General features: G+C 36.6%; 1 protein-coding gene across 1 annotated transcript in view; it reads right to left on the bottom strand.

Annotated features, from left to right (window-relative positions):
• lrrk1 (leucine-rich repeat kinase 1) overlaps nt 1-13972 on the bottom strand; it is a 101477-nt gene that overhangs the window by 66389 nt on the left and 21116 nt on the right. The window contains exons 4-10 of the mRNA XM_046857922.1: nt 10236-10407; nt 9436-9615; nt 7433-7581; nt 6587-6813; nt 3665-3792; nt 2163-2326; nt 1841-1978 (exon numbers count right to left, since the gene is read on the bottom strand). Coding sequence (XP_046713878.1) covers nt 1841-1978; nt 2163-2326; nt 3665-3792; nt 6587-6813; nt 7433-7581; nt 9436-9615; nt 10236-10407 — 1158 coding nt within the window. The remainder of the gene's footprint in view (nt 1-1840; nt 1979-2162; nt 2327-3664; nt 3793-6586; nt 6814-7432; nt 7582-9435; nt 9616-10235; nt 10408-13972) is intronic.

Genomic DNA, 13972 nt, shown 5'->3' with positions numbered 1-13972 from the left:
GTTATTCTGTCCAAACCGTCAACACACACTGCGCTTGTAGATACACCCATCACTATGAGAGTGATGCCATCATGAGGCCAGACAGAGAATTTCACACAAAAAATGCACACTGGATCAGCTTTCCATGACCTTGACCAGTGTTTTATTGGTTATTTCTCTTTTAATGCCTTAACTTTATTACAGTGTTTTATAGTGTATACAGTTCTCTGTTTTACTGTATACTGCCTTTTGATTGACCTTTTTTCTTTTACTACAGTTTTCACTCTAAACAACATCAATATTCACATTATTTTGCATGCGCTGCTTTCAAGCCTTTAAATGCTTTATAAATTAATTTACTTTAAAACTTCTCTCGAACATGTTGATTAAAATGTACTTAATTTCAATCCCATGCTGATTGTTTCTTGCTCAAATCAAACCTGACAAAGCAATATACCAGCTATATTAACATCCTGCATATACAGGCTTTAGTGCTTTAAACAGATTACAGTTTATCACACAGTCATGCATAATCATTGAGTGTAATCATGTTAAATCTAAACACCATAATACTGTATTCTTCAACCAAGCACCTGAGTGTTTAGCAATGTGGGAGTGTATTAAAAAAACAAAAAAGCTCAGACAGTCTCTAAGATAAACTCGTTTTTTTTTTTTTATTTGTCGGCAGTCTGAATATGCAATTCAGATTGCTTTTGGTATATAAACAATATGGGTAAACGTTTGTGAACACCCGAGCATTGGTGTGTGCTTTTTGAACTTTTTTTTTTTTTCACTCTCCTGGGAAGATGTTTCACTAGATTTTGAAGTGTGCTTGTGGAGATGTGTGGGGACTCATTCAGACACAAGGGTGTTAGTAAAGTCAGGTACTGATGTAGGTAAGGTGAGGAGGACCAGGGTGCAGTCAATGTTTACATTAACATTAATCCCTAACGTGGTCCATGGGGTTGAGACTCAAGAACTTTCACTCCTACCCCATGTACATTATATGTTCATGATACTGGTATTGTGTTCAGGGGCAATGCTGGAACAGGTCTGAGTCTCCTAAGTCAAGTGAAGGAAGAATTCAACGCTACAGCATCCAAAGACATGTGGTAAAAGTTTGGTGAGGAACCCCATATGGCTGAAAAGTCAGTTGTCCCAATAATGCCAATATAATGTGTGTGTGTGTGTGTGTGTGTGTGTGTGTGTGTGTGTGTGTGTGTGTGTGTGTGTGTGTGTGTGTGTGTGTGTGTGTGGATGGATGGATGGATGGATGGATGGATGGATGGATGGATGGATGGATGGATGGATAGATAGATAGATAGATAGATAGATAGATAGATAGATAGATAGATAGATAGATAGTGTGTGGACACAAGCCAATTCGCAAGATGGAGGGCGCAGAACATGCCGCTACGTTTGCATGCCGTGCAAAACTTACAATATTTAGGTATATATGTATACATTTGTTAAGCTACTGTAAACAATCATTGGTTACCTTACTGAGCAAAATTGATGATTTTTGTGTGTCATTTAATCTGATATGGTAAATAAAGCAAATTTCAATAAATGGGTTGAGGCGCAAGATAAAGACGCAGACGTCAAAATTTAAAAAGCAACAAAAAGTGGCACATGGAACGAACACCAACAGCTTCAACTTTAACTCAAAATGTATGTTGCATAATTTCCACACAATTTAAGGGGCATTTTAAAGTATATGGTGATTTATTTGATGATCCCTTACTGTACATAAAAACTAAAAATGTGTGTTTACAAAAAAAAAAAAAACTTGGTAACAGTCAGAGTTTAAACAGAGTTGTTTCAAATCTTACGCATATATAAGTAAAAAATCTGTCCTCACCTCGAGTTCAAATATGTAGGAGGGCAGCTCCTTCAGGGCATTCTCTGAGAAGTCCACCTCCTTCAGATGAGTCCTCCAGAAGATAGAGATTGTATCAGGGAGACTCTGGATCTGGTTGGACGCAGCTTTGCAGATTTTCTACATAAAAAATGACAAGGACAAAGAAAGCTCCAGAAATCGGCAGCGCATTAAACAGTGATGCAGCACCCCAGTGTCTGATAATATAAACAGCCGGATATGCCACTGTGTTCCATTTTGATTTTAATCTTCAGACATGCACAGTGTGTGAAAGTGAAAGAAAGCAGAGTGTAGAGGAACACACCAGAGGACAGGCCCAGGGGTCGGGAAAGCGGCTTAGCCTGTTCTTGCTAATGTTGATGCTGTTTAGGGACTTGAAGCAGTGCAGCACGTGGAACGGGAGATCAGTCAGGAGGTTATCGGACACGTCCAGCTCCTGAAGCCTGCGTAGTCCAATCCAGTTAGTGCCTGTGGGAGGAAAAAGAGAGAAATTGAAGGGAGAGATTTAGTGATAAAGCGACAATTAAATGCAAGAATGAAAATTTTATTATTATTTACACAGATCATTGTGACATATTCTCAATGGGCCAGAGTTAAATGTATGCCAATATTTATGCAAGGTAAGGTCTTGGTATTCAGAATCAGCTTGTGCATGTAGTAAAAGATGCTCAGCTCATGCAGAGAAAATTGAGTCTCTGAGATAAAGAATGATTCCAATTAGTATGTATCTTTCCATCTATGTGTGCAGGGGGAAAAAACTATATGAGTAGGATCATTATGTGTTTAATATTGGCCTCAAGTGGCATTTCATATTTCTTTTGCAGTACATAGAGCCCAAAACATACATTTTAGCATGTCAATCAGTGGCACTGTTCCTCAAACATAAAAATAAAAAATGGCCTGAAATTCAAGATTAAAAAATCCCATGCAATTGAGGCATGCTTCTAAATAATATCTGTATAATGATTTGCACAATTTTGGCCATAAGTCATCTCAGTATGCAGTCAGTACAACACTGCACATTATGCAATATTTGATCTGTAAAGTATATACTATCCTATTTCAATTGAAGAAGCAGAGAATTAAACATTACTGCTCATGTCTTAGTTCGGTGTGTCTCTAACCCCATGTTGTTTTATGCAGCACACTTGACTGCACAGATAAATGTTATTGCACCATAAAACACAAGTCTATCAAACACAAGTCTATCAATATGCAAATACAGTCTGATTTACAACATGCATATTCAATTTCTTGATGGGGCAACTTCAAGCTATTTTACTATTCAATCCAGACAAGCTTCTATTGTTTAAAACAAATCAATTACATGACTTTAAGACACTTTAAAATTAACTGATGATTTAATAGCACAGTAAAAGAGTAAAGCATGTGGAATGCTTCATTTCCTCACTGAATGAAACTGGTACCACCAACTCATTACATCAAACTTCAGATTTATTACAAAAAATAATAATAATAAAATCGTGATAAATGTTGCTATGTAATTTTTGGCATGTAATGGCATGTAATTATTCGACTTGGACCATGCTACAGTCAATACTGTCCTTATTTTTCACACTTTTGATGGATGTTTGCTTGGCATCTACAAATCTGGGAACCATCCATTAACATAACTGTGCACCTACTGGAAATCATGAATCTAAGCACACTTTACTCAATATAATAACCTCTTCTGAATAACCTTTTCCAATCTCAATGTGTGTGTGTGCGTGTGCACGTGTGTGTGTGTGTGTGTGTGTGTGTGTGTGTGTGTGTGTGTGTGTTTGTGTGTGTGTGTGTGTATACCATTAGGGATGCTGAACAGTACACTGAGCTTGTTCTTGGCTGCAAGAAGTCTCTGGATCTGGCTGAGATGCAGCAAGCCAACCGGGAGACTCTCCAACTCGTTCTCGCACAGATTGACCTGGCGTAATCTTCAAAAACCACATGCGCACACACACGCACAGAGTTCAAGATCACAAATATTTGAAATACAAAAACATGAACAAAAATCGGTTTCTGGTGAAGACTACAAAGCACTTCTGATCTGGATAAAGGTGTCTGATATATGTATATTTAAATACAATGTCCTGGATGCAGGTGCCTCTAAAGGAAAGTTTATTTAAAACCTATTAAAATTTACACAAATTTCACACTGGACTAAAAAGTTAGCAACTCCCACCAATTCCAGCATTATACTGTATAAATTGTATACATTTTAAAAGCCTGCATATATAAATGAATGCAGTATAATGCAAGAATTGCCAGGTATGTTTAAAACAGGTAAAGTTCAGCATTTACAGAGACCTATGCTCTTATTTAATAGTTTAGTTTAATAGCAAAGGAGGTCAAGCCGCTGATGAAATTCTTTCCATAGAAGCAAGGAAATGCATATATATTATTTGCAATTATGGAGTATATCATTTAAAAATGTTCAGCCTGAGTACGCGTACATATTAATATAGATACCTGTTACCATCTTGTAAAGCACCTACCGTAATTTCCAGACTATAAAGCGCACCCATATATAAGCCGCACGCACTGAATTTTACAAATATTTTTATTTTTAACATAAATAAGCCGCACCTGTCTATAAGCCGTCTACACTAATGTACTTTACACAGGCTTTAACAAAAGACATGTTACACACGGTGTAACGGGTGAAATATGTTGCGCTTCCTTTAGGAGCATAGCGGTATTTTGGGAATAGCATGCCAGAAGCGAGCTTTCCCTTCACCCAGACTCAACGCGCTACAACGGCTTGTATCTAAACAGTAGCCGACCAAGAAAGTCATTGTTTACTGTCTTCCTCCTTCCTTTTACAATTATTTCTCTCGGGAGTTTATCTTTTGGCATCGCCGTGCGTTAAAAATCACCCGTTTGAAGTTTTTACTCCCGCAGCAGTGCAGCTCAGAACACAGTTGAGGTGCGTTTTTTTCGTTTCCGTTCGGAAATTTTATTGGTCTAATGTTATGGGGTTCACTTTTTTGGCTTGAAGTTTGTGAAACCGGGGAAAAACCCAGGAAAAATTTGTTGCCCCTTTGTTGTTTAAGCCGCGGGGTTCAAAACGTGAGGAAAAAGTAGCGGCTTATAGTCCGAAAAATACGGTAGTTTGAGAGCAACCAGAATGGCAACGCCAAACAAACTCTCCCTATCACTGACCACTTTAAAGTGCTTGACAAACTGTCATGGATTTAAATCATCAGAAAACCTGAGGAACAGCCAATTACCCATTCATTCCTGAGCTTATTACATAGTGATGTGTTAACTACAAATGTATTCTCTGTGAAATGTGACATGAGACAGAGTACCAGAATACCTGGTTTATATTTGTTTTTATTGTCGTGCTGGTTTAAAATGAATATTATTGCTCAATATATTGTGCTATGCATCTAGATTTTGTACAATCATGACTTCAATTTAGATTATGATTAGAATTCAAGCTCATGGCATTTGAAAGGTTTGGTGATTCAGTGGGCATCTATGGAGTTTATTATATTATAATTATTACACTACTATGTTTATTGGTTTAGAACCAAAATGACATGCCACATGACATTTTTGGTCATTATTTGTGCAATACATTCAGAATGATGAATGATTTCCTGCCGCTTGTTCATTATTGCATCATTAACAGTCTACTGCACATTTAATCACATTGTACTTAATTTTTTGTTTTGGAAAATGTGTAATTCACTGAAGTATGCTTATTAAAAAATGAGCAGGGTAATGGACTCATACCGAGATCAGTATAACTACCGCTATTAATTTAAAGGCAAATCAATATGTGGATATTAAGATCCAGTGTTCCCTGTAAATTATTCCATGTTTATTTAATCAACATTTTTGCATGATGAACCAACACAGAAATCAGGCTCTGAAGCTGAGGTAAATATTACAAAGCAACAGACCTAAAAATGGGCAAGGACAAACTCCCTGAATGAATGAGGAAGAAACCTTGAGAGCAACAAGACTCAAAAGGGGATATGTCCAAATACCTTAAATAATGTTGTGTTGTAATGATGATAAAATATTTAAAGCTGATGCATAGATTTTGGATTCACAAAGTGAACAATGACAGGTGAAGGGGAATGAAAAAATGTAAAACAGAGTATGTGTGTGAATGAGAGGGAGGGCAGTGGAGTGGTGAGGCTGCAGGAAGAAGAGGTGGTAAAGGTGGAGGAGTTCAGGTAGCTGGGATCAACAGTGTAAAGTAATGGAGAGTGTGTTAGAGAAGTGAAGAAAAGAGTGCAGGCAGGGTGGAGTGGGTGGAGAAGAGTGGCAGGAATGATTTGTGATAGAAGGTTATCTGCAAAAGTAAAAGGGAAAGTTTATAGGACTGTGGTGAGACCTGTGCTGCTGTATGGATTAGAGACAGTGGCATTGAGTAAAAGACAGGAGGTGGAGCTGGAGGTAGCAGAGCTGAAGATGTTGAGGTTTTCGTTGGGAGTGATGAGGATGGACAGGATTAGAAACGAGTTTATTAGAGGGACAGCACATGTAGGACGTTTTGGAGACAAGGTGAAGGAGGTGAGATTGAGATGGTTCGGACATGTGCAGAGGAGGGACATGGGGTATATCGGTAGGAGAATGCCCAGGATGGAGCCGCCAGGAATTCTGTAATTCGATAAGGGGTGCCAAATCTTTTGCATACATACAACTGTAAAGGTAATGCACATTTACATCCCTTATACAATTTGCACATCTTGTTTTGATGTTTTACTGTACCTGATGCAGATGATTTCCTGAGAGGACTGGGGTGTGTGCAGCTCTTTCAGCTTATTGTGAGAGAGGTTGAGTGTGTGAAGGTTTATGAGGCCCCACGGCACCACGGAGGGCAGGGAACTCAGGCCGTTGTGTGACACATCCAGTACTGTGATCCTGGAGGAAACGTCCAGGAACCAGTCCAGCTCCAACCATGGCAGCTTTAACCCTGACCACTGCACACTCACCGGCTGCAGAACATTAATCAGAGAAGACAAATAGTAATCCACATACAGTAGTGCTAATGCTGCTCCACTGACACATAATTTACTCACACAGGCACATAAACACCAACACACACACCAATTATTAGCATAAATAAATTAATTGATCTAAAAGTGGTATGGGTAAAAAAATCTAAATAAATATAATCTTGATAAGTGTGGGTCCTTAATAACTTAATAAGTTAACCTGCAAGATAAATCTAAAAGCGGTGGTAAATACACTACATAAACAAAAGTATTGAGACACCTGACTTTTCCAGCTACATGTGGTTCATCCCCAAAGGAAAAGAACAAATAAAAATAAAACTATCATTACACTACCTGAATAAAAATACTTTGCTGACTATTGTACCTTTTTTTTTAAAGAAATGTGACAGCTATCACCTGTCATTAGGTATAGATTTTACGCTTTGAATGCAGCTACAATGAATTATATGTGATTGTATTAAATGAATACAAAATTCTGAAAATACTAAAGATTCAGACTGTAAATAAATTCACAGTAAGTGTCTTTAAACATTACATGACTCGAAACCACCGGGGTGTCTGTCGACTTAGGTTGAATAAACAGCTAAAATATGCTCACTTGCTGCACTCTCCCGTCACTGCGTGTGTCCCTGTCCTCCAACAGGCGCTCTCTCAGCAGCTCCTGCGCGAACGTGCCGTGGTCCATCAACGTGTACGAAGAGAAGCAGGCTCCATTCTCCAGCAAAAACCTAGCAATCTCCTTATTTCCTGAACCCAGGAAGCAAGGAGGTATGAGAATACTTTAAATCACGGTGACACTACAACAGGAAGTGTAACATCCTCTCTTGCCTCACACTTTAGCCTTAAAGAGGAACTATTTCTTGTGTCGCCAGAATCATGGAAGGAAAGTACAGTAGGTAGCACAAAAAAACCTCATCTAAAATCCCCTAATCTGATTTAAGGATGTGGTTTCGGATCAGGTCAAAGAACCAATCAGATACACAACACGGTTTAAAAGAACAGATATTTTGGGAAGGTTTTATGGACATGCTCTTACTCTTGCTTATTTTGGAAGTGTTGTAAATATTTTGCAAGATCTTTTAGTATGTCCTTAAGTATGACAAGTCCCGAAAGGCCACTGAGACAACAATATATGCAATACTGACAGCACATTTCTGTGGTTTTAGTAGCAATTGCAGGTCTCGGGTTAGATAACGGACGTGTTTTAGCTGTTGGCATGATGAGTAACGTGTAAAGTCATCTGAAGGAGTTACTGTTATGTAGTCGACTGTGTGGCTCATACAGGTGTTTCAGTTCCTAGAATTTAAATCAGCTACACTGTAAATGAAACTCTAGCTCAAGCCGATCTTTCAGTACCACTTACACTATACAATGAATAATTTTACTCGTATAATAACCTTCTGGGTAGACTTTCCACTAGATATTTGAGCATGGCTATGAAGATGTGGGATCATTCAGCCACAAGAGCATTAGTAAGATCAGGTGATGATGTACGGTGAGGAGGCCATGGGTGCAAGGTAGCATTCCAAGTCATTCCAAAGGTGTTTATTTGGGGTGAGGTTAGGATTCAGTGGAGGCCACTCACAATCTACACTAACCTTAGCAAACCATGTCTTCATGGAGCTAGCAATGTAAAGGTAATGTACACGCTGGAGCAAATCAAAGGAACTTGTACTTGTATGCTACTCCATTCTGGGCTTTCAACATTTTGGCAACAGTTTGGTGAAGTTTGCACACATAAGGTGTGACAGTCAGGTGTCTACATATTTTTAGTCAATCTTACTGTGAAAATTTATTCCTAGGTATAGTATGTAGAAATATTTTATTATTGGTAATTATGTGATGGTCTGGGAAAACTGTCGGATATTTTTTATATTTACCTTTAACACCCTAACTGTAAGAAACTGTATCTTACCAAAATAATACAGAATTGAATGTCCTTATAATCTTAAATATTTGGGTAAAGAGTCAGATTCACAGATGAAGTGTTAAAAGTTCAATTCACTCTAAAGGGTTTTAAAACCTGCTAGCGGAGTGTGACTTCCTCAAAGTGTATGGCTTTGATGGAGTTTTAGGAAGTTATGTGCTGCTTTAAATGGGAAATTATGTTGATAATCATATATCATCTATGAAAATGTCCACAACGCAGTGTCGTTTTCAGATTTATATACATTCCTGGACAACAAATAGCACAATCTTAAGCTTAAGTTTTTTTCTTTTTAGAAATATAGGGATATGAATATTTCTTTTGATTTCTTTACATGCCAAAGCCTTGTGGATGCACCTGCTGGCACCTATCTATAGAAAAAAAAAACATTAAAATCATTGTTATGCTGCAGCAAAAGGAAACAAGTAAATGGTGCCGCAGAAGCTCTCAGGAGTGCATTTGCTTAATTCTTCCTCGTTTTCTAAAAAACTCTGTTGTTAAGACCATTAATGCTATGAGAAATAGTAATGCTAATATTTCACCATTTTGGGCTCTTAGAGCAAAGTCTATAAATGCAGCTGATTGTCACGTTCAAAAAGTCATAATCAAGAATCCGCATGAAATTCTCGTTAATATAATTCCAAACCGATGTTGGGCATTTGTTGTTAACGTACCTGCCCGGGCGGCAGCGTACAGTGGCAGGCCAGTTATAACTGCAAACTCATCGGTATGTAGTGCGCAATCCTCTGCATCGGCCTGGTAATTGAGAATCAGCAGCTTCACCACCTCTAAATGGCCCTGCTGGCATGCTGTCGCCAGCATCAAGTTCAACAAATCTTTTTGGAGGCATGGAACTATAGAAAGGTGACACAAGGAAAAACAGTAAGCCTACAAACACAAATGTAGCTCAAAAATCAGTTCCCGGTGTGTGCAATTTTTTGAATTCCTTTTTCCATTTTGGACACACCAGATGTGCTTTTTAAAAAAGTCTTGTTTTTCTATTAATCCCTACTATTAATCCAGACCAAGCTAAATGCTATTTAATTCTCCAAAGTAGCACACAGCTCAGCTTTAAATCTACAGTACTTTGTAAACACATTCAATAGACCAAGCTATGTGCCTTTAGAATGTGGTACACGCATCTTTTATTTCAGAAGGCTTCATTAATATATTTATTTTACCCAAACCAAGGCAATAACTTCCAATCAATTCATGGGTATGTAACAAATGCTGGCAGAAAAAATGCTCTCATGCTACAATTATATGGGCACAAAAAAACATGACCAAAAAAATTCCAGATAACGAATGAGAAATAAATAATTAGCCACAACTAATCTGTAACACAACCCACATTCATCAATGACACTGCTAAATCTTTTAGTGCTATAATATTTACACACAAAAATGAAATCGGTCTCAATTTTATGCTTTCAAGAATACAGCAGGGTGGGAAGTCTTAAATGAAGTCACTTACACTGAATGGAGTCCAGCAGCTCTTGAACCACTGTGTGATGACCGTAATGTGCAGCCAAGACAGCAGGATTTCCTTCTCTGGGTTCTTGAGGAAACGTTACCCGAGCATCTTTCAGCAGGAACCGAACACTCTCAATGTCTCCATGCCGACTGGAAGCACATAGGAGCCCTAGCTGCAAAAAGCACATGCAAACAACATTGAAAAAATGTTGAAAGTGGTAGCTGAGGGGTTGGATGTTGGATTTCTGATCGGCAGGCTGAGATTTTAAATCCCAAGATGCCACTGCTGGGTCCCCTATACAAGGCCTTCCACGTGTTTCATTGTAATAAGATCATCTTAAACTCATCTGAACAAGGGTGACTGCCAAATGCCAGAACTGTAACAATAAAAAACATTTTAAAATAAAAATAATGAATAGAGCACACAACCTTCTAGAGCAGGAGTCACCAACCTTTTTGAAACTGAGAGCTACTTTTTGGGTACCAATTTCTGAGAAGAGCTACAAGTTTGATACACACTTCTGAAATAACAAATTTGCACAATTTATCTTTAATTATATGTTATTATTAATTAATGATATTCGTCTATGTAAAGACCCTGATCATGTAAATGATTTCTCACAATAATTAACAATGATTTAACAAGGGGGGAAACATATTGATATTAAATATCAATATGCAAAACTTTATTTCTATAAATCTCTGCAAGTATTTACATATTTACTAGCCACTAACAATTTTTATCAAATCATGCACTACGTTGCATCATGTTTGTACAGATTAGCAATTAAGTTATTAATTTTTTTTTTTATATTGTCGTTTTCAAATTCACACAAATGCAAGTGCGCTTTAAAAAAAAAATTGGATGCAGCTCACTGGTAAGTGGCACTATGGTGAGCTTTTCTTTTAGAAAAGGCCCGCAGGGCGACTCGTGGTCCTTGCGACCTGGTGCACGCGGGCACTGTATTGGTGACCCCTGCTCTAGAGCATTCGATTGCTTGGTTACTTTATTGCCTTCTTTGGTTGCTCAGTCAGCAGATATTATTGAGAAAGTGCTATAGACATTAATCTTTTTTTTTTTATGTACTTGCATTATTTTAAAGAAATGCAATTGAATTATTAAAAAAAAAAAAAAAATGCAAGTAAAGAATAATACATAAAAAGACATGCCCTAAGACAATATATGATGAGGTGTTGTGATGGAGCTCACAAAAAGTAAAGTTACTATAAATTAGCTATTAAAATTGCTTGTCTTAATTCCTTTGATTCGAAAACAAAGAATTACTATTTCGCTGATTCGGTAATATAATCGGTTGGTCCTTTATTTCACACCATTCTGTGTACAATTTATGACACTATTTTGTGTGAAAACCCAAGGAGATTAGCATTTTTTTAAAGACTCAGCCTATCTGGCACCAAAAACCAGGACATGATCAGTTACAAAGATTACTATTTTGTTGTTGTATATTGTTCTTAATAAAGTCAGTAATGAATATAGTTTATTTAACAGTACATTTTCTAAGTGATTTGTTGAATTATTTTTATTTCTTTTCTTTTCTTTTTTTTTTTTTTACAGAACAGGTCAGGGTAGATTACAGCATGATGTGAGATTAAGATAATTACTGCAACATGTGATTAGATGGAATTATACCCAAGTTAATAGAATAAATTCTCCATGAAATAAATGAATTGCCCTTTAATAAAAGCTTTAATACTTCACATAGTTTTTGAGAAAGTTTACTTCATTTATTAATAGTTTTCTATTCCCCACATTTCAGTGTCTGCTATTGCTACTGTCTCAAAATCAATATTATTACCAGCTGCTTCATATGTGGAGAACTAGCATTAATAACCTGACATTAATTACCATTTCTTAATGCATTTCAGATCTCTTAATTTGCATGACATATTCTACACCTTAGATGAAGTAGAAAATGCTTGATTTATTGTAAAGTACATCAAAAGCAAAAGTCAAAGTCGATCATCAGAACAGTTCACATCCCAAAAATTATAAATCACAAAAAAAAGACAAACAAAATAAGGAATGGCAGGCATTTCAATCCAAACCACTTCCCTCCAGCTGTTCATTAAACAGTCCTAAAATATATAATGAAACAAAACTTGTTTCAACGTGTTCTCAAAAACATGGGGATATAAGAAACTGTGTCTGGCTTCCTAAATTTTCTGGTCCGAATTCTAAATAAATTTAGATTAATATTTATGTTCCAATGTAGCAAAATTACAAATTTGAATAATGACAGTACCACAGCCATCTGTTTTCAAAGGGAACAATGTTCACCCAGAACATTCATTCATGCATGTTCAACTTCCCCGACACAGCTTGGCCAATTAAAAAAAATGCAGTGACTGACCTTATGTGTCTCTGAGTAACTTGTCGTGAGATAGAAGAGTTTTGGTGCAAAATGGGAAATGAGAGAAAATGGGTTAGCATTTACATTTAACTACGTATTAAATAAAATACCGCAATAAAGGAGTAGCAAGCCAAAAGCTGGTGATTAGAAGTAATCATAAAATTACTTGGGTAGAAATGCATGTGTTATCATTTTAATATGTTAATATATGTAATGTTAATATACAAATCTATTCATGCTCTGTTCGGTATCTGTTTATACATGTGTGGTACGTGGACAAAATATGTATCTTTTTTTGACCCCAAGAATATTAAATGTGTCTCACAGGAGTATCCTGCCTGCACATTACTTGATGTATTACTTGCAGTGTTGGGATCCAGCTGATACTTAACATTTACAATGCAAAAGAAATCCATTGGCTGTATCAGCTTTTCTGTACCAGCATCAGGAAGTGATAACCACTTCCCTCTTTTTATTCTGACTTGCACTGGTTGAGAGTTTACATGCTAGAAGCCATGCTTAAGGTTCCCTTCGAACCAGGGGTTAATATAAGCAAATATCCCTGTGTCATTGCACTGAGAGTTACATGATACTTTTCCTATAAGGGTGATGGTGTTGATCATTTATATCATGCAGATTATTATAAACTATAAATTATTTTCCATTCATTTTTAGAGAAAACATAATATCATTTAAAAACACTTGAGATTACATAGAAACCCTAAAGATGGCTCCAGACTACAATTTATACACTCTGTATCTGTTCTGCTACAGTGGCTTAGGACTACAATTACCAGGAATAGTTTTGCTCTCAAATCCTCATAAATGACAGGCTTGTAACCTCAGCAATGATGAAACTATATGAACCTAATGAATGAATATCTGATGAAACCCAAAAGCGGATGAAATCCCCTAATGAATCTGGCTCCTTTGTTTCTTCCTCATATTGCCTCAGGGATGTTTTCTTCACCACTGTTGCTTGCAATAAACTAATAGGAATACATTCATACATTTTAAATGATATAGTCTTTATATTATAATTATTATTATATACTAGATTCTGTTTATTTCTATAAAGCTGCCTTGTGACAATGTCCCTTGATATGTTACACTAGCCTAGCCCTAGAACAGAACATTAATAAACAGAACTATATATATATATATATATATATATATATATATATATATATATATATATATATATATATATATATATATATATATATATATATATATATATAAACAGAATATAAAATAATAAAAAATCTAATAATATTAATGCTTATAAGTTCTTATAATGCTTATAATGCTCGTAAGTGATCTAGAGTTTGGTGTACCCAGGAGTTTTTTTATAATAGTGACAAAT

This window comes from Silurus meridionalis, chromosome 9, assembly GCF_014805685.1.
Source record: "Silurus meridionalis isolate SWU-2019-XX chromosome 9, ASM1480568v1, whole genome shotgun sequence".
NCBI lineage: Eukaryota > Metazoa > Chordata > Actinopteri > Siluriformes > Siluridae > Silurus > Silurus meridionalis.
This window is presented reverse-complemented; position numbering and strand designations above follow the sequence as displayed.